This window comes from Convolutriloba macropyga, chromosome 10, assembly GCF_964194025.1.
Source record: "Convolutriloba macropyga chromosome 10, txConMacr16.3, whole genome shotgun sequence".
Classification (NCBI taxonomy): Eukaryota; Metazoa; Xenacoelomorpha; order Acoela; family Convolutidae; genus Convolutriloba; species Convolutriloba macropyga.
Genome location: NC_134477.1, coordinates 35,772,310 through 35,798,539, shown reverse-complemented (window position 1 = coordinate 35,798,539; position 26,230 = coordinate 35,772,310). Strand labels below are relative to the sequence as shown.

At 34.3% G+C, this 26,230-nt stretch overlaps 1 protein-coding gene across 2 annotated transcripts; it reads left to right on the top strand.

The window, feature by feature from the left end:
* LOC142347895 (uncharacterized) lies at positions 1-26,230 on the top strand. 2 transcript variants are annotated; one of them, XM_075399052.1, is made up of 9 exons: positions 1-131; positions 2,808-2,943; positions 9,209-9,341; positions 11,082-11,274; positions 15,793-15,804; positions 16,185-16,391; positions 21,910-22,061; positions 22,332-22,547; positions 24,878-26,230. In XM_075399052.1, exons 2-9 carry the CDS (start codon positions 2,900-2,902, stop codon positions 25,853-25,855), a joined length of 1,935 nt encoding a protein of 644 aa, XP_075255167.1. In that variant the 5' UTR covers positions 1-131; positions 2,808-2,899; the 3' UTR covers positions 25,856-26,230. The 2 variants fall into 2 exon arrangements, with proteins under 2 accessions (XP_075255167.1, XP_075255168.1); XM_075399053.1 differs by lacking the exon at positions 15,793-15,804.

Sequence of the window (26,230 nt, the reverse complement as noted above, 5' to 3'; positions counted from 1 at the left end):
AATTAGATAAAGATAATTGTTTGGAGCCTACGGTTTAAATTTAGATTGCTTTTCAGTTGTTTCCAATTGAAAGTTGAATAAATTTGACCAAATTTGAAGTAGACATTTATACTCTCATCTTTAAACTTCGGGTAAGCTTCCTTAAATTTTGCTCAAACCGTCGTTTTTTGTCAATGGCAAACTTTTTGTAACCGATAATCTATTATCTCAAATAAAATTTCTAACTGAAATTTTTCGACTTCAAAAGCTTGCGAGTTATCTTTATGCGAACAAAACAAACGATGCAGAAAAACTCAGGATAACAAATCCAAAGAATTGATTGAAATGCTTGCGAATCCCCGACTCGAATAGCAGACCATGTGACCAATACCCTAATGATGAGTGAATTTAAAACTTGCAAGAATCTTGCAAGCTGATTCAAGAAACTTACAAGATATCAATCAAGGCAAAAAAATCAGAGTACAAATGGTTTAGAAAACATTTTGAAGCAAATTTTTGTTTATTGAACAAATTACAAAACCAAATTCAATAAAAAAGTTATAGCCTGGATTCAAAATCTTGCAAGAGTCTTGCAAGTTTTTGAATTCTGAAAAAAATATTTGTGTTTATTTGGTAGCTAAACCTCACTGAAAACCAAATGAAATGACTGATATCAGAATTTGTGATCAGCAGAACTGAATCTAAATTACTTTTCTCATAAACGCCTTTTGAATGTGAAATATTGCAAGAATCTTGCAAGTTTCTTGCAGATTTTGAATTCAAAAACAATTTTTCGACCAATAACTAAACACACCTTGAGCCAACCAAATCCGTCTTTTTTAAATTCAATTAACCTATTCTAATAAACGACGAAAACAAACACTTTCAATTTTTCTCTCATTTTTTAATGAAACCAATTATTTATAGAGAAAAAAACAGTTGGAATATTAGTATAGTAACTAGCCAAGGGACAAAAAATCAGCTGTACTTTGCCTAGGATGTGTTCCAAATTACGCAATAAAAGTTGCCCATGCTTTTTTAAGTTTTTCGTTGTAGAACCTTAGAATATTGTAGAATGATGTTGATCTATAACTGACTTGAAAAAAGCAACTTTCTCTCGTAAGATATTGAAAAACATTACTTCTGATCAAAAAGTCTAGTTAGACCATCTGGAAGCTATCAGAACTCTGGCTCGATAGACAATAAAACGAGCAGAAGCAAAAAAAAACAAAACTGCCCTATATTATTTTAATAAATTGACTTGGTACCCGCGATGTGGGAATCACTTTGTTAAATAATTACAAAAACAGGACCAATTAACCGGATACTGATAGTATTTAAAGTTCAAAGCCTTTAATTTCAACAGAGAGTTCAGCTGTTTCCGAAATAAAACTGTTGGACATGTCCAGTCAAAAGTTGAGATGTCATTTCGCTGGGTGAGAACATTTGCATATTTCACAACTCTCAAGACAAAATACTCTTCCAATTTGACTGATTTTGTCTAATTAGAATTGGTCCTCAAAAATTGTTTTGCTGCAGAACGGTTACTGCATGGTCCCTTGAAAACTTTCCAATAATCACCAAACTGAAGGGCAGTAACACCGTTGTAAATTTTGTTCAGCTTAAGAAGATCATTTCGAACCTGATTGAAAGAAAACTGATTGGCAACAACTTGTTGTAAATGAGGCTCTGATTGTAGTCACTATCTGTAAAAAAATTCTTATTCAAAGCCCACTTATATGTGTGTTGAAAAGCAATATTGTGCCTTTAAACATAAGCAAGGAACTTGCCACGAGTCCCAAGAAATACCTATTTGCGCCAAAATCTACCAAACAAAAAATATGCAGGCTTGCAAAGATAGGCAAAAAATTATAAAAAGTTGCTGAAATAATTGATCAACTAGGAAAAAAATATTCAGAGGTTACTGTATTGTTTAAAGGCAATGACTTCAAATCAATTTTTATGCTATCATTTGCTCTAAAACAGTAAAACAAAATACCTATTTTACTTTTAATTCCGCCACTTCAGCAATTTTAACACATTTAGCGCAAAAAAGACTACTTACAACTCTCCAGGAACTCTGCTGCAACTTAATGCGCGCTAGCTGTACCTTTTAGTCGTCATCTTACAAAAATACCAATTGACAATACAATCCAATTTCTTTTATTTTTCGAAAAGACAATCCGTTGTCATTTACAAAATGGCTCCTGAGTAAAATAAAGCATTTTGAGGTCCATGTTGACAAAATTTAATTTTCTTCAGTAAATGTTTTTTACAGAAATTTTTGTCTCTTAGTTAAAAGCAGAACTCGTTATAGCTTGAGTAAAGCCGTTTTTCATCAAAAGTAAATATCATTCAGCCATTGGTTCATAAGTTTTCCTCATGTAAGTTAATTGAAAAAAAAAATTTAGTTATTACTTTATTCAAAAATTTTGGAATAACTGAATTTGATGTTTTTGACTGAAATTCGTTTTTAATTTATCAAACTGCCATCAAGAATATATGTAAAATATATTCCAAGTGTATGAATTGTTTATACATTTTATAGATGCAGCATGAATATAGAGTATAAAAATGTGTTAAAGAAGTTAGCGTCGTCTTTTAGTCGAGAAAAAAATAATATTATATTATAAATAATTATATTATATTATATTATATTATATATAATATTAAGGATCGCTCTAGCGTTTCCACGGTATTAATATTCCATCTCTCCTGAAAAGATATCGGCCATACAAAAGTTAATTGCTCAACAAAAATGCCCGGCCAGCGTTAAGTTAATCAACCCAAGTTAAGGATGGGAACAAGCTTTTCAGTTACTCGTTTAGGTGAATTTGGAATCGCTCATCCAGAACATTTACTGAGTTTTGTGTAACCGTCATTCTTTATACCCGGATCTATCAGAGAAGTTGCAGAAAGGATGTCATTCAGATTCAAGAACCCCTTTGCAAAGGATAAAAGCAGGTAGTTTGTGGTTACATTTTTCACTTGGTTAATTTTTGAGCTTACTTTTCCATTTCAATTTACAGATGCGTAATTATTAGTTCCCTGATGCACAGCAACAAATTGCAAGAAATCAGGTGTCCAGTATGATACTAGCCAAAACAGATCGAAATGAAATTGTTCACTGAAATCACCTACAAATTGAGCACTTTAGACTATCAATTTCTTGCATTCGTTTTTAACGGTTTTATTTGGCCTGTTGGCCTGGTTTCAATCAATTGATAACTCGATATTTACGTTTAATCTGACTAAATTTTGCACAAGATAGGTGCGACATTAATTCTATCAAATCGCCATAAATTCCTGTATATAGATGCCGAATCAATCATACAGGTTGCAATTATTGTGTGCACTAATCTCTAATGTCTCAAAATCATTTGACGTTGATATACCAACATTCAAAATCAAACTCAATTATTGATTTCAAATTTACTCCCAAAGTTTAACAGTTTAAATTGAAATTCGATTGAGAGCGAATGAGAACCTCCAAAATATCTTTGGACCAATAATTTAGTTTTAAAATATTTCTTATACACTTCGGGATTCAATGTCTGATTTACAAAAATAGCATGAGCATGAATCAATTCGACCAAATATTATAAAGAGAAACAAGGAAGCCCAGTAATGTGCGCTCGCACATAATGTTCGGACCCAGCTCAACCAAATTTTTGACTTTATTGTCCACCGAATGAGGAAGAGATAGAACACTTTAGAAAAATCCCTCACGTTTCAAAAATAATTGGTGAATTTATTTAAAAAAATCGCTTGAGGCTATAACGACTATACAAATGAAACAATAACTCCTTAGAAGGCCAATGATACCTGCCTATTTGGAGAGTAAGAGACAAGACATACATCAAAACCAAATACAAAAAACAAGTAATAATTACGACCACAACTCAATGTCTACCTATTTTTCCTTAAAAAAAATTAATGAAAAAGTCACAATAGCATAAGATGAAAAGTAAAAAACCAAATAACTTGCGTTTCGCCAAACAAGATAAAGAACATGTCTTTTTGGAGAATAATTTACAAATAGACAGAAAACAAAAAGGGCAAGGTTAGAAAATACGTTTTCACCTTTTGAAAACAATTGTATTTAAAGTCATGAAAGCTATCAAATCAAATCATTCCTTGGTTGTGTTAAAATCTTCTTATAAAACTATCGAGACCAGTAAATATTCAGAAAGCCATTTTCAGGGAGTCCTGTTCAGAAAGCCTCTACAACAAAAAGTGCAAATACAAGCCAAAGCCAAAAAGTCCCTTCAATTTTGCGAGGAAACGATGTCGAAGCCTACATGATCAAAATCTATTCACAAAATATGAAAAAATCAAAACATTGAATATTGAATATTTAAATATTGAATCAATTGAGCTTTTTTCGGCGCCATTAATGTGGTATGAGACTTGAAAAAGAGAAAATCAAAGGTTGAAAATGTCAGAAAATATAAAAAAATTATTAAATTTTTATTAACGCTAAAAACTATTAATTTCTTTAAAAAACAGCGAAGAAACTTACACTATAACTAACTTTAAACAATGCAACTTCTCTAATTGCTAAAACCAGGCTAAAAAATGCAAAAATAAGATCAAAATTGGCAAATCTCAAACTGCTATTATTTTTTTTAAAAGCGTAAGACATAACAATAGTAAGCGTTTAATTTAAAAACGTTGAATAATTTAACTTGGTACTCCTTAGGAGGCCAAGTGTACATGTCATTCGTGAGACTCAATTAAAAGACTAGACATTAACAAAGAAAACAGGCGGAACTCAAAACTGCATAAAAAATTTTATGTAAATGGTGTTGAACCCACAAAACCATACGCTTTGCGCTTAAATTATTATGTATTTACATTGGCCTCCCTTTGCACTTAAATTTGACTGGTCAATAATTGAGGTTTTAGTTGAACTCATTCTGGTCTGTAACAAACATAAAAAACAAAAGCAAACAATATTTCAAGAAAATGTATGCAGCGCGCCATAACAAACCGATTTCTTCTTGAACAGAAAATTTCCTCAAATACAGACTTGTCCTCTTGCTGCTGTTGGCTCTCCATTACAATAAAAATTTGTTCAAAATGTTATAGAAACAGATAAATCGACCAAAAAGTCATTATATCGAAATTGATGAAATTTGGATACTTATTGAGTAATACTAACAAAAAGCCCTTATGGATCAACTGAGATCATTAGGTTCTTCTTGAATGGCACCACCAATACCCAATTAGACATTTTTAAATTTAGACCTAGTCATTAGAACACAGTAAGATCATCAAATGCTGTTAATATCCAAGATTGTGCAAAAATTTAGGAAACAATTGTTGGAGCGTTAAAAAACATGAGTTTCACTCATAAAACACAATATTCTTTCACTGGAATTTATTGGAACGGAAATCGACTTCTTAAAAATTAAAACTTTAAACAAAAAAGATTTTCTTTTGATTGGGATGAATAAAACTACAAAAAATTTCAGAAATGGCAACCCCAAAGTACACTCAGAATCTTTTTTCTTTGCAATAATTAAAAATGTGACCAAATCTGGCCTTGCCATCGCTGCGCCTCACTGTTTTTAGAACGAACCCATTTGTCTGATGATCTTTGGTAATAGATTTTTTGGCGAACAAAAACCTTAATATATGAAAAACCATGTACGCAATTTCTTTAAATAATTATCGGTTTAATTTAGCCAAAAACCGCACAAATTGTTATTCCCAGAAAACTTTCATGGGAACCGAAGGTGTAATTAGCCCATATTTGAATAAAGGAGGATTGTGTCAGTGATTTTCTTGTCTGCACCACCGGTGTCAAGCTTGACAAACTGGAACAAATAGGCCTATTAGATGCGTTTTTGATGAAAAAAGAGAGAAAAAAATGATTTTTATCAAACAGTGGGTTCAAATTTTTCATGAACTCTCTTCTAGCTTTGAAAATAAAAACTAATGGGACCACTGTCAACAATTTTATCACTTTTTAGACAAAAATGATCAAAATTTAAGCAAAAAATTTCGGAAAATGTGAACAAAACAACGGAAGTGAGCCTAACCGTCACAATACTTTGAACCTCATTTGAACCTCCGGACGCCTCCTAATGAAATTCAAAAAATCGTTTTAATTTGAAATTCTACGCTGGACAAGTTTTCTAATGATACCACTCACAATCTTCTGGGATAAATATATCGATTCACGAAAATTGACTGAACAAAAAACCGCAGTTGAGTATATAGATCCTCTCCCCACTAAAGTGGGTCGGAATCATGATTTTTACTGAACAATTGAAATAATTAAATTAGCAACGCTTCTTTTTAATTATTTAAGCAATCAACCGATACACAATATCCTGCTTTGGTGTTACATGTACCAACGAATAATCGTGCGTAAGTTCACACAATAGAAATTGTGCACTCGTACCGAACGCCAAGTCAATATCATTACTGGGCAAGTCTAATTGCAAGTCGAGGTATCAGTACTGATTCAGAGCTATAATCATAGTACTTTTTTTAGCGTGCCAGTCTTGTGCAATTCTTGGCCAAGACTTGACAAGTCTTAAACCAACGCTCTAAAAACGTGCAGGCCATTTCTGCAAAAATTTATCTCCACAATTTTCTTTATGATTGCCCCCCCCCCCCCTGCAGACGGTTCAAATAAATTACCTGCAAATTATGTTTTTGCTTTTAAATGGATAAATTTGACGCAAAAAATCTCAAGAAAACCTGCATTTTAAAAATAATAAATTCCAAATTAATTTTTAGACTGGAATCACGTCCTCATGTAGCTTCTATATGATTTTTTCGATGAAAAGATATGCATCGATTTAATCTTCTATTTAATTTTTATTACTAAATAAAAGTTAAAATAAACAATTTAATTTTTTTTGATTAGACTCCTTTTTTGATAATAGAAAGTTTTAATTGAGCTCTGGGACACGCGCACAGTCCAGGAAAGTTTACTTGAATTTTTAGGCAATTTTAGCTGCTCATTTTGTAGAGTGAGCCTGCTGAACTTGAACTAGTCTTAATCCAACTTAAGCAAGTATATTTTTCCTCGAACTTTATCAGTATGTATCTTCAGATTTCAAGACAAACACACAAATATATTTTGTCTAAAAATCAAATGTTGGTGATCAATAGAATTAAAAACACTCCATTCGAATAGAATTAAGAACACTCCAAGCACAATGTCTATGTTCAAAAAAAGCTGCAATTTCCGTTTTCTTTTCAAAATTTTAGAACAAATGGACTTTAAGTTTGTCTCTTTATAGCTATAGCCTCAAAACATTTTCCAATGTTAGAGAACAAATGTTTCATCATAAAAATGACTTCAGAATTTTATGCTTTTGGACCCATTCATAAATTGGAATTTTTTTAACTTTTCCGAAGACGTAGTGGGAAAAGTTATAAAATTTCCGATTTCTGCGGACGTAGTTTTTTTTGTCAATGGGTCTATATCTTAGTTCTTCTGCTTTAACATTAATTTCCTCTCAAATTTCAATCAATGCGTTCATTTTTTTCAAAAAACAGTTTTTAGAAAATTACGCATAGAACAATAATTGAAATGAGTTTTTTAAATTTTTTAAATAAGTTTCTTTTCTATGAATATGAAATATTCGCATTAAATCCATTAAACATTAGCATTTTTCAAATGTTTATCTAATTGTGCAACATTTATATCTCTCTGCAATGGGCCAAAACTCGTAGAATAAAGAGAGAAAAATCGGGCCGCACAAAATTTCCGACCCCCAAGTAAATTTGGAATCTAGAAGTAATGTTGTATGTATGTATGCATGTAGATATGTACGTAGGTAATTATGTGTTTATGTTTACCTCCCCCCATTACGTTATGCGCGCCCCATTTACAGAGCACGCACCATTACATAATAAATTATTATGTAAAAATATGGCACGTGCGACGGGGGGTTGCAAATAACATGCGCCCACTAAGCTGGGGGGCACAAACCGAAAAGATCCAAATAGAGTAAGGCCGGTAAAAATGCAATTGACACAACACAATTCACCGCAACTCTCACGATGCATTAGCACATTTCCGCGCATTATTATGTTAATTTTTTCTCTGAAATTTTTGAAATTTGAGCGCCTTTCTTACATCATTTTGAGAAATTTCTATGAAGAGTCTAAGAAAACTAGTTTTTTTATACGCCATTTGAAAGCCAGTACTGATGTCAGACTTCATCTTGCTTTATACAATAGGGTTAAAAATAAATGTGTGTTACTATTGTTTTTTTCCAAACTTTTTACACAATTTAAAATAAAAGTTGGTGAAAAAGGGTGAAAACTTTTGCATCGCAGCTCATATAATGTTTCCTTTCCAATTCGTTTAAGGTTACCTCAAAAGTTTGTTCGTAACAAAAACTGTGAATTGTCTTAGCCTCTTTCTTATGAAAACTGATGATTATTAAAAGCATTATTTCTTCAATAAGGGCTGACCAGTTTAATTTCGTTTTGCTGCTATCAAAAATGAAAAATCTACTTAAATTATATAAAAAATTATTGACGTGTTTAGTCTCGGTCAAATGAATGCTATAAACCATTTAAAGTTCAAACCAGTCGCATTGTAATTTTTGCTTCACAAACTTTGAGCATTTGTCGAGCAATGGTCTGATTGAAAACTACTCTTGAGAGAAAGTTCACCAGTCTAAGCCACCATATTACTATAAATTCGATTGAGTAATACATGGCGTGTTTGCCTTTCTGTTCATGAATAGTTTTCGTGTCTTGTTTCGTTAATATAAAATACACACCATTTGGTAATCACAGGAGCCTTTGTGATGTTAGTTTGTTAAACATAAAGAACTCGAACCATAATCGTAAAAGGTCTTGCGAACAAATATTGAGAGAAAGGACAACTGTTTCAAACTAGAATTGAGTCAAACATTAGCAAAAGGAAGTGCTGAAACTACCCGATCAATTAATCAATCTTTGTTATATCTAAAATAGTTATTATAGCTGCATTAATTCACTCGACATTTGAGTTGTGTTGTATCACGCCTTCAAAATACATAAAATTCTTGCGAAATTGGCTTTACAGAATCAGTATTAAGACCGTAAAGGTATTTCAAAACAAACAGTTTTGAAGGCTCGTCGATTTCAAGAATTCGAAACTTGCATAGCAGTATAGAATCGAAGTACACAATTGTGTTGTTTACAATTATCAAAATTGTTTATTTCGTGTCGCATTTACCTGTTGTTGATTTGTTGTGTTAATTGCCAGTGAATTGGATAGCGAGATGTCCCAATTGCAGTGCACAGTTGTGAATGCCAAGAATCTTCCCAGTAAAGACAGATTCAGCAAGAGTGACCCATACGTGTTGGTAGAATGTGCAGGACAGGAACACAAGACTAAGGTAACAGAGCTGAATTAGTAAAAACTTCTTGGCAAAATTCCCGCAAAAAAATTCGACTTGTCAAGAATTATGCGGGAATTGATTGCTTTAGTATTTTTTGGTCGGTATATTTAAGAAATGCCGGTTTCTTAACCTTAATTTTGAGCAGATGACGGTTTTTGAGCGCTTATCTCATGTTTCCAAAACGCTCAAATTAGGTATTTGAATATATATCTTTTACTTTTATAGTGTACTCGATTTTGTCTCAGGGCAAAGCTTTTGAATTCGGTTAAAAATTGGCCAATTTTTTGTAAAAATACTGGTCAAAAACGATATGAGGGTCAATTTTTTCAAGGGTCTTAAGTTTTGCCGCTAGTTATATTTTGTATCAAAATTCGTAGGTTTTTAGCCGTTTTTCTTGTAGTCATGAACAAAAACCTATTGTGTTGATATCGATTGCCAAATTAAGAAGAACTTCTTACTTTAAGTCATGGGAAAATGAGATTTCTGTTAACCAGAGAAGATGCGGTGAATCGAAGCTTGATGCACCTTGATAAGACATGCATGATCTTCACATCTGCTACAAAACTTTAAAGATTTTGCCAAGAACTTGAAAGACCAACTTTTTATGGTAAACCTTGATCTTATCAATACAGACGAAATTGCTTAACAGCTATTGACAAATTTTGACAAATCTTGACATTACTTTTCATCATTTCTGATCGCTGCTCGATGTATCTCGTGCCCAGAAAATAGAACAAAATTCTCCTGTGGACTCAGAAAGCAAGTGAGGGTAAAGCAGATCAGTTGCAATTTTAAGCCTTAAAACCATAAGGTTTTTCATAATTAAGTTTTTAACCCGAAAATGGACATCCGAAGGGGCGTCTATGATTATAAAAAAAATTATTTCATTTTTGCTTTATATCAATTTGTTTCAAGTCAGTCTCGTTTCTTTTCTCCCTAATGAAAAGAAAATGAAAAATGCTTTCAAAAGACAACTGCTCTAAACTTCCACAAGAAATATCCGCCTGATCCTTGGCCTGTTATTAAATACAATTAAATAACACAAGGAAATATCAAAGTGTTAGCGCGCTCTATGTCAAAACCTTTATTTCAACTTCAACCTGATTATGTTTTTGCATTGAAGTTACTGATGTTTACTTGTTGTTAAGATATGAAAAACTCGAGTTGGTATCAGTGAAAACCATTTCCATGGGTTCCGCCAGTTTAGTCTACTTCCTTCTAGTTTAGTAAAAAGTTTTTCAGCTCACAATGTTTTTGATATTTTAATTTCTGTTTTTTAATTTTTTAATACAAGGATTTTGTTATCATTTGGTTTATGAAAGCATTGAATCGAAGTGTATAGACATTCAAAAGCCTATCAAATCAGTTGACACTTGACAGAAGAATAGGTTAAAAAAACAATACCTTAATATCCATACCCTGTCTTTGAAATAAAGTGTTTTTCCTGTAAGTCTAGTTTATAAAGCATCTGTTAAGCAGAAAATCAACGAAACTGAGAAACAGTTTTCTTAGTTACATTTCTGCTGAGGTTGTTTTAAAAGAAAATATGCATCTGGAGTTTTCGATATTTTCACCTGGTTCGACAGAGAAAGCAGAAAACAGCTAAAATATGGAGGGTAAACAAAAACACAATGAAACGCCAACTTATGAGTTAAGCGGTATCAACTTTTCATGCTTGCGTGTATGACATTAAGAGTGTCAACTGGTACGAAATTACAAATGCCGAATGTTTTGTAGGTGAAGGACAATGAGCTGAACCCTGTTTGGAATGAGACGTTCCACTTCAAGTGTCCAGCTGAGACTACAGACATCACATTTACCATCTGGGACAAGAACTCCATTGCTAAGGATGAGTTCATGTGCTTCGCAGTCACCTCCCTCTCCCAACTGAAAATCAATCAGGACCAGGAGGTCAAAATCCCACTCAGAGGTATTACCAACCATACAGCATTTAAACCAATGTCTCATTTACTTAGGCGTTTAAGTGCGCAAACCAAGACCTCTCTTATCATACCACCTTATAAGCCATGAACAGGGGGTCCGATGAGACCATAGAACATACTACGTGCAAAGTTATCCTTCACGTCACGGGCCTGAACCAAAGTGACGTGCGCAATAAAATTACGATCCAAAGTGAAAACTGAAAAGCCCAAGTACATGTTTTCCCAAGGCCTGCCAACATACTCACAATTTTTGTGGTAAAAGGTTCGTTTTCACTTCAAATCATGCAGCACTCATTTCAAATCTTTCATTGACACGATTTGCAATTTAACGCCAATTGTATCATTCCAGTTAGAGTTCTGCGTTGTATGTTCACAAAAATTTAGCGAAATAACGAAATGTTGACAATATTAGTTATCAATACATAGAAAACAAATTTTGTCAAAACTGCATTGAACTTTTAATCAAAATTTTTCGGCGGGTTTCAAAAAAATACAACCCCAAAACATCTGGCATTTTTTTCGAATATTACTTAGTTGGACCTCATGCATTACTTATCTTTTTCCCACATATGGGCTACTTGACTAATTTATTTTTGGCTGCTCTAAAATGTGTTTTTCGAAGTGAATATAGATTTTTGCTAACAGCATGATTTTTGTGTAAAATATTTTACAGCACGTGCAGGGTTAATTGTTTCCACAGGCCGAAAAAAATTGTTTCTGTTATTAGTTAAGTTAGACAAAAAATAGTCGCAGTTGAATGCAGAATATTAGAGATCAGATTATTAGCCAAGATGCTGATTTGAATCGCAAATGAAAATTAATCATGCTTGGTTTTATCTAGACTCATTATCATTGTATTGTTCGGTGTTATAGCGCTATAAGCTTCACTGATTAAGACCTGGGCACTAAAGTTGAGCAAATTTTCGACGCAGCAGATTTCTGGGAATACTTTCAAAAAACTTTGTGGCATCGTAATTGCTTGAATTGCCTCTAAGAACTTAACTTGTGTAACAAACCATGGTATTAGCTGTCTCCATTAGCTATCTCCATGGTATTAGCTATCTAGGTAGGCCGTGGTATTAGCTAACTCTATATACTGCTAAAAAATTAGAGCTAAGAGGACTCGAACCTACTATCTCCAGAACCACGGCCAGGCATGATACCGTTGTACAAAAGCTCTGATGAAGTAGCAACTTTGTTAGCTTGATATAACACAAGCTGGGTTATTACACTACTCCCTTCTCAAATGAGTTGGTTTCACACAACTCAAACGCCAACTCAACTAAGGGTACACACAACACAAGGTCAGAGCCACTTATCTAAGCTCTACCAATTGTAACAACCTAACTGCGGTAATATGATCCCACCAAATGCAGTAATTCTTAACGTTCAAAGTGTGATTCTTGTCGCCAGTCTTTGTCTCGTGGCAGCGTCCTAAATTTAGAACAATTAAGCATAAGTGTTTGCGTGCATAAACGCAATTCAGACTCATTTGCCGATTGGAAACCACAATGAGAGTGGTAACATATTATATGGATCCTGATAATGGATCCTGAGTAATCCTGATAATTGAAAAAATTCCTGCTTCTACGACTGCTTGTGTACGACCGGACCTTTTTCATTTTCGATTTTAAATATTAGTTTATTCAATATCCGCTTGGATGGTAAAAGTCTGGAAGAGATATCGAGAGACTAAATTTATCCAAATGAATTCGCTCAATCAGCTTTGTTTACCTGTCGGTTGTCTTTGAGTTACAATCTTCACCACCGACTCTAAGTTTCATTAAATTGTGGTTACAATTTTACATTTGTCTACATGCAAAATTTCATTTCCGACGCGCTTGGTGTTAGAGGCCTTTTTTGAGTTTGAGATCATGGTACCTCTCATATTTGAAGCGCTGCGTGACAAGCATGCCTTGTACTTATCTTCCTGAACACTTTGATCCAAATTCCCTTTCGAATGACTTTTGTTAATACTTACGACTGCATCAGGACTCTGAAGATTAAAAAAATTATAATAAAGATCGTGCTGCAAAATATTATGTCCTGTGAAGTTGCTCAAGAAGTAGATGGCACGACAAAGCTCTACAATAAAAGCCAGCCAAAATAATGGATATAGTTGATATAGGATAATAGGGATTTAATTCTGTTGTTAGATAAGTTTCTGGACCATAAAGGAATCAGGATATAGAATTCAAAGTAGCAGATACACAATAGTTTTTCTTAGAACAAGGCTTAACATAGATTAGAATATTTTCAAAGCAATTTCTTTTCCAATTGCTATTCCTGTGCGGCCTTCATTTGTATATTAAATGGAAACAAATACCACAACTAGCAGCTTAAGTTTAATTTTTTGAAAAATTATTTGGGAGATTTAGAAACCAACGTACAAATGCATATACAAAAATGTCTGTTGGAAGTTTTAGATTGAGAATTATTATCCCAAACCCGATAAATTTTTATGCTTACGAAATAGTTTCAACTGTACAAAACGCGTTGAAAATCAAAATATTCATTTTAGCTAGCTGGAAAATCATCGATTGAAATGAGCCCACAGAAACAAAATGCACTAATGCTCTGCTGCATTCGCTATGTTGATATAAAATTATCAAACTCTATGTATGCATTAGACTACTGCTTTTTTTACACCTCGAGATATTAAAAGATTGAAGTGAGGCTCTAGCTGGAGTAAAACTATCAGAGAACATGAGTTACCCGTACTTAAGACTCAGTGTCAATCAGTACTGATTCAGAACAATTTCAGAGATATTTCATGATTTAATACTGAATCAGAAGATTTCAGAACCAACCGTGAAGTGATTTCTGAATTTCTCTGAGTCAGAGCAATATTCAGAGAAATTATTCTGTATTCTTCTGAATCAGACGATAATTCAGAATGAATCACTGAATTAGCTCTGAATCAGACAAATTCAGTGCAAAATGTGACCTGAATTAGACTCTGACTCAGTACTGAATTCGACTCACAGTTAGGTACGGGTAAGAACAGGAGTCCAATGTGATAACTTTAAAAATGCAGTTTTCAACTTTTTTCATGCGTTATAAGTTGTTTTACAAATAAAAACCCTCAATGATTGCTAAAGACTACGTCAACTGTTCTGTCACACTACCTATTATCTGCCATTTTACGTAATAGCTAGCTTTACTGGTTAGCTGACGTAACAGGCAGCTACTTTACTGGACTGCTGAATTAATTTTCAGAGTAAATGACCGTTTCGCTCGTTCTGCATCTATACAAACAGATACCAAAAACACACTCTTTTAGTTTTAAACTAAGTGGGTTGTAACACTGGAATGTTTTTGGATTCGTTTCTGATTTTTCTTTTGAATTAGTTTTTTTGGCCTTGACTATTACTTATGCGTGATCCTAACAGCTTTCCCACTCTCAATCCTAACTTTTTTCCATAACCTACCAGCGCATTTCTTACAACAATTTAGCAAACTTTTAACCACATCTACATGATTTCACAACTTCCAAAAATTTTGAAATGAGCACTTTCATCGCATTCCCTTTATAATTTGAGCACATTTCTTACAAAAAGTCAGCACATTTTTCAAGACGTTTAATACAAAAATTCAACATGGCAAAAATTTTCATTTTTTTTTAATTTCAGCACTTTAAAAAGACCGAAGTTCAGCGCCTTGAGAACCTTGTTACATAATTTTAACACTTACACAAATTAAACACATTAAAATTTCAGCATATTTCTTAAGATGTCATACTGCTGTTTTGGAGGTCGCGAGTTCAAGGATGTTTGGAGGCTGTGAGGGGGTAATTGCCCGTACTTAACGCCAAGTCAACATCAGTACTGGGCAAGTCTAATTTCAAGTCTAGATATCAGTACTGATTCAGTGCTATGATCATAACACATTTAAGACTTGTCAGAATTGGCAAGTCTAAATACAAGTGCGAAAATAAACTTCCGTACGGGGATCGAACCCACGCTCTCCATCTCCTTAGGTCGTTGTCCTTCTTACTGCCCCACCGTGACTGTTGAAAGTGTTACTTTTGCGCTGTTCTAATACGCTTGAAAGAAGCAAATTTCAAGCGAGAAAGCGAGCAAATTATATTACATGGGAGACTTGCATTTACAATTGCCCAGTACTGATTAACACTTGGAGTTCGGTACGGGTGGCTCAGAATTTTGTTTCTTTTTTTTGTTGAAATTCTTGTTGAAATATTCATTGTGTAATTTAATGATTTGTATCTTGATAAAACGTTGCAGTGTACAGAATCTCTACAGTCTGAACTATGGCTGCTGGCGGCAAAATTTTAAATACGTCTCAGAAAATTAGTTTTCCTCAAGGCCGCGACACTATACCCCTCTATTAAACATTATCGGTTTCGAAAACTTTTATATCCTCATGACCGATTGATTTGATGGGGTATAGCCTGAGTTTAACACTTTTCCTGAAAAGGCTGCTTGAACGCTGTTTGTTATTCATAACCAAAATGTTTGTTACAAGGGATGGCAATTTATTTCTAGTTTGCATCGGTGGTAAGTAACAAAGGCCAATTAATTTTCTTATTGTTCATTATTTGTTCAACTGTTTGAAATACTATCCTTCACTTCAAGTAACTGTTGGATGTCTTTTGTTTATACTGAGTGTTTTAACTGTGTTCTGATGAACTCACTTAACATTCTGTTTTGAGTGAAATGTGTGAAATTCATTACTATGTCGATGACTGATTTAGTCGACTGAACAATTGAAAATTAATTTTATATTCACAAATTACAACGGAGAGCAGCAAGAATTGTTTTTTTCTTTTGAAAGGTGTCTTTGAGGTGTGTATTCGTTTGTTTGAATCCATTTTCAAACTTCGGCTAACTGTGTAATAAATTTGAAAAATGTTAATTGTTCAATTTTGACTTTTCAGGTTCAAACCAGAAGTGTGACTTGACAATCAAGCTAAAACCCAACTTTGAGACAGCCCTGGTAAAGAGTCAGCGGGTTTCAAATGAGTTGGAAAAGACAAAGGGTGAAAAGGATGCTCTAGAGAGTGAGAAGGATAAATTGAAATCTGCGGTATCTGATTTGGAGAAAAATAACGCAGTCTTCAAAGCACATTGCGAAACACTATCAGGAATTGTTTCTGTCATTTCTGATTTTTCCAACGTTTTCACTTTCCGCATTCTAATTATTTCCTATTAGAAATGTTTAAGATTACAAATATTAATAGCTAAAACTTTTATCACTGGTTGTGAAACTTGGCTTGAGTACTTACTAACTTGCGTTTTAATGCGACCAAGAAAAATTACGATAGCTTTTCTCTATATCTGACAGCTTCTTTTACAGGCGATCTTATCTTAATTCTTGGCTGAATATTCGTTCAATAATTGCCGCAAACCACATGCACCTAAGACAATTAGGACCAAAAATAGATAGATATAATTAAAAGCTCTTGATTTCGCTGTCAGTTGAAAGAAGCCTCTGATTCGTTAAATGCGTTAACGATAACCAAGAGCTATCTTGATCTAGCTTAGCTGGTTTTTCGTTATGGACTATGTCTTATATATGGTTGGGAAATTAAAATCGAATTTTGCATATGGGACCGAATTAAATACTTTGGTTGGTCATAAAAACCCAAAGTATCCGACATCAAAATGGAGACAACTGCACTAGCAAAATGGAATAAAGACAAGTTGATACAAGAAATTTTGAAACTAAGAGAAAGTAAAAGAACATCACTTAATAGTAGTTTGCAACAATGTGAAATTGATGAGCTCAGGAAAGATGTAGAATTATATAAAGAAAAAGCTGCAATAATTGAACAAGAAAACAAAGAACTTCGAGTAGCTTTGGACAACGAAAAAAGATTATACGATCAGTCAACGTCGGAACTCAATTACTTGAGAGCTCAAAATGACAAAATGCCGACAAAAATTATTGATGGTATCGTTGACAACGAACGTAAAGCGTCTGAGAGTGCTAGCAAAAAGTTTTTTCCCCAAATTTGTACCTAGGTTTGCCAAAAATTTAGTTATTTCGGACAGCACGTTCAAATTTGTAAAACAAAGCGATATCAGTAACGAAACAGCTATACACTCCTACCCATCTGCAACCATTAATGACGTCAACAGTACCATTGATTCGTATTCAACAGGAACAAAGTCGGAAAGCCTTATATTTCACCTTGGGCATAACACTATTGATCAGGGTACTGACGGAAAAAAAGCAGCAGAGCAAATTGGTGACCTGGTTGGCAAATGTATAACAAAATTCAAACCACACAAAGTTGCAATTTGCAAAATACCGAATGTAAAGAATGGTCTGTATGGAAGAGATGTAAATAACAAAGAAATTAATGAATACAACAAGGAAGTCGATAGTATAGCCGATCAACTTAATGGTGAATTTCAGTCGTGTAAAGTAAATGTCCTGAATTACGACTTGGAAAACACAGATATAAGGCATGAAGGTGTTCACCCTAATTTACATGGAATCAATAAAATAGTAGCGACTCTGAGAAACCACTTGAAAAGGATTGGTTACAATTGTTCGACAAACGATGTCTCTTTGAGACATATTCCACCAAAGCGCAAAGATCTTTTTGTACCCATGAGAGATGGATGGAATAATTTCAACAATCGTATTGAATTCTGATACGTCTGGGTGACTTTTTAGAAATCATTAAAAATGTTTTGTTTGAGGTTTAGGTGGATTTTTATCTTGGTTTTAATTTTGATTAAGTTTGCTTTTTTTCTAGAAACGATTGAGTTTCTCAAAAGTCACTAACTACCGTCATATCGACCAAATTAAAAATTTTTTACTATGGTTCGGAATATTTAACATAAAATATCTACATATAATCATCGTAGTTATTCTACAAAAATGTGGCGACATTGAAAGAAACCCAGGTCAATCAAATTTGGATAGAATAACAACAATTGAAAAATACAATGGTGAGTGTGCGAGAAAATCAGAGTTTCCCAAAAAGTTTTGGTATATGAATTGTAGAAGCCTCAATAATAAACATGAGCAATTGTCTCGTTTTTTGAAAAATCTTAATGAAACCTCATTCCTAGTTGTTACCGAAACATGGATAAACGAAAAAACTGACATTCCCGAGTTTTGTCTGTGCAATAGTCATCACTTCATTCACCAACCAAGATCATCATTAACTAATGTACAGAGAAGTGGAGGGGTAGGTATTTGGGTTCCCAAACAGTTTGAAGCAAAAATGAGAAATGATTTGAACACAATCAATAGGAGTTTTTTTGAGTCAATGTGGATTGAAATTGGTAAGCCTTTAAAACAAAAACTACTCATTAATGTAGCATACTGCCCCAATGTAAATCTTTGTAACGTTTTTCTGGATGAAATGACTGTAGAAATCTCAAATGTGTATTCGTATACAGATAATCTAATTTTATTAGGAGATTACAATATAAACTTGTTAGGCACAAAAGGTAGACAGTCACTTGATATTTTCACAGCAAACAATGGGCTATATTACGTTAATGAAACGGAGGCAACATGGACAAATGGTGAAAAACATTCGTTAATTGATCACTGCTTTATCTCGAAGAACCAAATTTTTGAAGCCAGTGTTCTAGAGTCGACTCTTGGAGTTGATCACTTCACAATAGTATATCAGTCATCATTAAAAATGGATCACAGTGATAAGAAAAGGCAGTTTTTGATACGTAATACCAAGAAATATTCAAGATCAAATTTCAATCGTGACATTGCGCTGCAAGATTGGTCGCCTATATACCAGATAAATGAGCCGAACGAAATGTTTTTAAAATTTATCGAAATTTTTGAAAATATACTGAGTTGTCATGCAACCTTGAAGTTGGTAGAAAGTAGTATCAAAAAACAACAAAAGCAATGGTTGACAAAAGAATTACGTGGTCTCATAAATGAAAAACACCGTCTCTTTAATGCGTGGAAGAAAAACCCAAAATCAGAGATATATATTATTTACAAATCTTTACGCAACTCAGTGAATAGAAAACTGAAAAAAGCTGCAGATGATTACACAAAGAATTTTTTCCAGCAGCTACCAACTTCAAGAGAACACTGGAAATTCATCAAAAACAGGATCAATTCCAACAGCCAAATAGAAAAAATTGACAAATTAAGGGAAGATGTTGAGGATGACAGAGAGATTGCCAATGTTCTTAATAATTGTTTTGCGAGACTAGGATTATACAAAGGCAAAGACGTTGCTCCAAATTGTTCTTCCCTAACATTTGATGGACCGGAATTTAGCTTCCGACCAGTCACCAGAAAAGAATTGTATAATGTTATTGATAATCTACCTAAGCATAAATCTCCCGGACCGGGCTATAAACCAGCATGGGCGCTAAAAGATAGTAAACTGTCTATTGGAACTCATTTACAATTTGTCGTCAATGAATGTATAAACAAAAACACGTTTCCTAATATTTTGAAAACAGCGCATCTTACAACTGTCTATAAGAAGGGAGACCGACTAGAACCAGAAAACTATCGACCCATATCAGTCACACCAACTCTAGCAAAAATTTTTGAGCGATTACTACTTGAACAACTAACTCACCACCTACCTCTTAATGGTCTGATTAACAGGAATCAATTCGGCTTTCAAAAGCAAAAGTCCTGTCTCGATACTATCATTTCATTAACTGAAAAGATAAACCAATGCGTTGACGAAAACGAAATTGTTGTCACACTCTTTTTAGACTTAGCAAAGGCTTTCAACTCAATATCTATAGATGTTTTTATGAACAAAATAAAAAGGTATGGAATTGGAGAAAATGCAAGATTCTTATTAAACTCTTTCCTTTGTGATAGAAAACAGTGTGTAAAAAATGGGATAGCAAAATCAGATTGGGTTGTCATAAATCACGGTGTTGCTCAGGGAACTGTTTTAGGGCCTCTAATTTTTATACTTTATGTCAACGATTTCAGTGAAGCTGTATCAACGAATTGTGATGTATTACAGTTTGCCGATGATACAGCAATTCTATGTCATGCAAAGAATGAAGCAAATTTACAGCTAATAGCTGAAGATACATTAAACAAGACAGATCAATATATGAAACAAAACAGGTTAACTTTGAATGAGAAAAAAACGGAGTTAATGGTGTTCAGGAAGGAAAAATTGCCGATCATTGAAACTGTCGATTTCAAGGGACACCGATTGGAAGCATCTGAAAAATGTAGATATTTAGGTGTAATAATTGATAGGGAACTGACATACCAAAATCAACTAAATAAGGTTATCAGTAAAATGGCTTCAGCAATCAGATCATTATATTTGGTTCGTTATCAGGTACCGCTAAAAACAAGAATAAATCTTTTTAAATCACTAGTTTTGTCTCATTTAGATTTTAGCGCAATTTTTATTTTCAAAATTTACCATCCTACTCTATTGACAGAATTAACAAACAGATAAACTGGGGAATAAAAGTTTGCTTTATGAAAACCAAATACGATACTGCCAGAGATCTACTTCTGGAGACTAAAATTCTTCTAGCAGAGCTCCAAATAACACGGGTGTCTCTAAATAGGTTTTTCAATATTCTCCAACAAACAAGAAATCGCTCTAATAAACGTTTCAGATTTTTAGAAAACGTGCCTATTATTGTAAACAAACGAACCCAAAACCTTTTCTTAGAACAAAAATGTAAGTCAAAATGGAGTAATGGTTCAATTGTTCGTAACTTTATTCGAAAATGGAACACACTTCCAATTACAATTAGAAAAGAAACGTCGAAGACCAAATTTAAACAAAAAGTTACAGCGGAAATGCTTAAACGACACGAAAGAGTTCCAATAGACAGAAGGGTTGCAGGATTTAAACATATTTTTTATTAAATTGTTTTACGAAAACCGAACCTTAGTTTGTTATAGATTAGAAAAAAATAATGTTTGATTAATAAATTTCTTACATATAACATTAACCAAGTGGTTAGTTTAATTTACATGTTTGCAGATTAAAAAAAAAGTAACCCACACCCTGCAATGTGGTTAATAAGTCGGATAAAGGCGTATTTGGCGCATTGTCATCTGTGATATTATTTCCAAGATGATTACTGAAGTTGGCCCTAATGCACTGGTCGAGCCTCATCTTCAACTGCTTGAGATGGTTAACCTTTCCAAGTAAATCCACAACCACAGTTGAAGTAAATCTAGAAAACAGAGCAGTTGAACTTTGGGATAACGTCCTTGCTAGAGCTTACTTCGATATTACGGTCTTACATGACCTTGCAAAGTCCAGTCCAAAATATTTGAAAGATGCGTATGCCTACCATGAGAGTATCAGAGAACTTAAACGCGGGTAACTTCTGCCACTAAATATTTGCAGTATCTAGTAGTGTAGGGATTCTACCATTGAGGTCATCAAACGTCTTGCATCGAATTTCCGAAAAGCGGAACAAATGGGTACGCCGACGCAGTTTCCTCCGACATGGCGACGAGATTCACATAACTTTACAAAGATTGGAGATTGTCAAATACCCATCAGCAATCATTCATGAGGGTCGATTGTCTGGAGTTTAATCAAATATACTCCCATTAGGGGAAATATAGATTAAAACTAGTTTTTAATTGGAACAACTTTTTATCGAATTTTTCATTATAAGAAAGAAACAATTCCTATTATTGTCCAGCGGAGAATGATAAGTTCAAGGAGAACAACAAGAAGTTGGAGGAGCAGGTTAATATAATGACAGGAGAGAACGACAGATTCAAAGCTAACAATGACAAACTGGAACAGGAGAATGCCAAATTTGCAGAGAACAACGAGAAACTCACTCAGCAGGTTTCAGACTAATTTTTATGTGGGAATTGCTCCGATCCTCCTGCATTTTGTGAGTAGATGCAGAATTTTTTTTTTTTTAAAAACGCGGAATTAGTTAATTTTCACTCTGCATTCCAGTATATATTGAAATAAATAACACCCCTCTTCCCAGTAACTGAATCGTCCTCGCAATAACTGCGCTCATATTTCATAAAAATTGCATAAAAAAACATTAATCGCCGCACCTTATCTTGAGCGTTTTCATGCAATTCACGTTTTTTTAATCTGTAGGTGAGCAAAATGTCGGAAGAGAACTCGAAGTTCGAGGCAAACAATGCTAAATTAGAGGAGCAAGTTGGCAAACTGACTGGAGAAGTGGACAAATTGAGTGGTGAGAATGCAAAGTTTGCAGAGAACAACAAGAAGTTGGAAGAGAATGTGAACAAACTGAGTGGAGAAGTTGACCAGTTCTCACAGGAGAATGAGAAACTGGCACTGACTAACCAGGTATGCCACTGCACTGTTGAGCCCGGGCTATCCTCGGCCTAGTGAAGAGGGTCTCAGCTCTCTCTTTTGGTTGACATCTTTATTGCAAAAATCGGATGCAAAATATTTTTGTAGTTCCTAGGTATGCAGGTATTTTATTCTAAACGAGTTCGTGCATTTGGAGATGACACAATATCATGAGATTTAAAATTGAGAACAAAGTTTAAAAAGTTATTGTAGTTGAGATGCCGGTTCCATCCGGATCGCCCAAAACTCATTCATGCAACCAAGTTTTAACAAGTATTTAGTATCCTTATTTATAAACTCGTATGCTATATAATTAAATGCAGTTGTACATATGTTAAATCCGAAAGGAGAGTTTAGAGTTGTTCATTTCACGCCTGCAAAATAGCAGGTAGTTTACGTTGATCTCACTTTCACACATGTGCTAAGTGCAGACGAAATAGAACTTAATGTTGAACTTAATTCTTTTCGAAAGTAAAAAGGTCACTCTAGATAACTGGAGCTTTCACCAATAAATAATAATCGAGAACAAGATTCCCGATCATTCCTTTTGGAACAATCATTATCAGGAAATAGATACGACGTGTCATCGTCCCTCGAATATACTCCGAACGGATACAATCCACACAAATCTATCGCAAGGGATAACAGTAGTAGTTTGTCTTTTTTGCACAATTTAGGCTTGACTTCAAGTAAACATTGTGCACAAAAAAGACACACGACTATTCTAAATCCTTCAAAATTCAAATGCTAGAGCATTTGCAGTTGTCTCAAAAAAAGGACTTTTCGAGTGATTTCCGTAGTCTGTCTTAATTTCTGGCAGCTTAATACTACTTGAGTAAACAAAAACGCACCGAAATAGACTTCAGTTTTACTTCTAAATCTTAGAAATAGTCTGAAGAAAGTGCATCTTGCCATGATGCTACCCCTTCTCGCTGAAGCCGGATAAAATTAAATGGAGTCCCTGTCAGTTGTTCGAAAGCATTTTTCATAACTTCTGTCGGTTTGTTTATTAGCTGACACAGTAATAGCTGAGTAGATTTATCTCTGCCCTTATTTTTGTCTTTTTAGTTTTTTTGTAAAGATTTTTGTTACGGCCTTATGACGTCTTACTCACAGCAAATCAATCAGCTTTTGTTCATTTAATCAAGCACTTTTTCGACTGAATTGCATGAGCGACATAAATGTGATTTGAATTTAATTGAGTGATTAAGGTTATTGCGTAAATAACGCATTGCATTCGTGTGAATAGTTTTTTGGGAAGCAAGTGATTTACCGCACTTTTGAAGACTTTTCCTCTCTTAAATTGATTTTTTATTTTGCCCCCAAATAAAGTTTGTAGCAAAAATACTAATATTGTGGTAATACTAGACCCGAATGGTATTAAGTGACTGAGCAGCTCTCTTAGAGCTTTGCGCTTTACTAGTCTCTAAGTATGGGAACCACCTAAGCTGTTTTGAGGAGACAATTTCATGATGTGGAGGGCTGTTCTTAATACTAAAAGTTTTCAACCCTCAGTAACCCCCCACTCACTCCAACCCCCCAACATTCCGCCTGTCCAATTTCCTGCACCTGAAGATTTTTAACCCCCTCTCGTCCGCACCTCTCCGCGTCACTTGACCTGCCCCCCCCCAACGCTTGACCCCTCGCCCGCAATGCTCCTCGTCATCCTAATGATAGCGTCCCTATTTCCCAGCTGAATACTACTGGCAACCGCTCGCCGGTCGTTTGAGAGCAATTCAGCCGACGTTAGTCTGTTATGGTTACTTTAAATGGAGGAGTTGATTTCAATTGAGTATATTCTAACCTGGTTTGAAGGTTGTATGAGGTTGTATAAGGTCGTAACGTTACATAAGTCTAAATCAATTGAAGACATCGCATTAAATAGTAGGAAAATGAGTTTTAATATATAATTTTCGCAGTTTTCATTCTTTTTTGCCATTTCTAGGCTAAAGGTCTGCAAAGATATCGAGGCTATTTTTTCGCAACCTGTCATCTAGGTTTAAGAAATTGCCGATGATTCCAATTTACATTGCCCTCTTTGGGCTGATATCAAGAACTTTGTGCAATAAGTAAGAGGGTATGGTGTTGTTTTTTTTGTAGATGAAAGCCTGCAATTCTGAATTAAAAGTGTTTTATATGAAGATTATTTTTGATGAGGATTACAGAACGAACCTGAAATTCTGAGCAATCTGCTCGCATTTCTTGAAAAGAAAATTTTTGAGTCGTGTTCGTGAAAGTGAGTGATTTTTCATAAGTTGCTGACAATTAAGGAGGAATTTGACTATTTAGATTTGATTTCAATCAGAAGTCCCTTTGTCTTTTAGGCACTCGAAGATAACGTGAACAAACTAGAAGGCGAGGTGAACAAAATGACGGAAGAAAACAACAAATTTGCCGAAAACAATGCAAAACTAACGGCAGAGGTTGGCAAAATGTCGGCTGAAAATGAGAAGCTGGAACAGAACAACAAGAAACTGGAGGAACAAGTCGGCAAATTAGAAGGAGAAGTCAACAAAATGACTGAACAAAATAATCTGTTTGAAGAGAATAACAAAAAACTGGGCGCTCAAGTTGAAACCATGACGGCTGAAAACGAAAAAATGGCGGCTAATAACAAAGAGTTGGAGGAGAAAATTGCCAAGTTTTCATCTGAAGTTGATAGACTCGCGGGAGAGAATGACAAAATGGCTGCAAATAATGCACAACTTTCAGCCCAGATCGGACAATTGAAAGAGGAAACTGAAAAAATGGCACAGCAGAACGAAAAGTTGGCCCAAAATAACGCGGAACTGGAATCAAAAATACAGCAGTTGAAAGAAGAGGTCGAAAAGTTTTCGAAAGAAAACGAAAAATTCGCGGAACAAAATAAGGTTCTGGGTGAGACTTCGGCAAAACTTCAAGCAAACAACGACGCTTTAGAGTCTAAAATCGCTGAACTCAATCAGCAAATTGAGAAGTTCAAGGAAATTTACGAAAAGCTAACAGGCGAAAATGAGAAATTAGCCAAAATTCGTGATGATTTCCAGAAATTGAAGGATCTGTTTTTCGATCAACTGGACGAGAAAATGCAAGCAATGGATCGATCGCTTCTGGAGAAGTTGGCGGCTGATATTGAGATGATGGATAAAGAGGAGGGAATGAGTCCAGATGAATTCGACCGGTTCCTGGCCAGGGTTCCTAAACACCTCAAGGAGAAATTCAACAAGATTGCGACTGATTTCAAGAAATTCGACACTAACAATGACAACTTGATTGACTACAATGAGCTGTCAAAGATGCTCGATATGGTGATGGAGCAATAAATTTTAAAAGAATTCCTTCGTCGAAAGTAGAGATTTGAGGATTTGTTGTTCAACAATCGCGCTTTTTCTGAATTTGGATAATCAATTCAATATTTCCCTCATAGTTGAATGGAAATGACATGGATTGAAATCCTGGAAAATAAAAAATCAGTGATATTAATGATAAAATCTCAAAAGGCGATTGAGACAAAAGAGGTGATTGAGAAAATCTGGCGTGCAGATCTTTTTATAAATAAATATAGTGTCTATTCAATATTGCTGTTCGAAACTTTTTACGTATTGAATGTATAATTTTAATTTCTCTGGTAATTTTTACGAAATAACTTTTATAAATAAACTTTGAATAATAATTGTGAATTTAAATAAGATACCGGA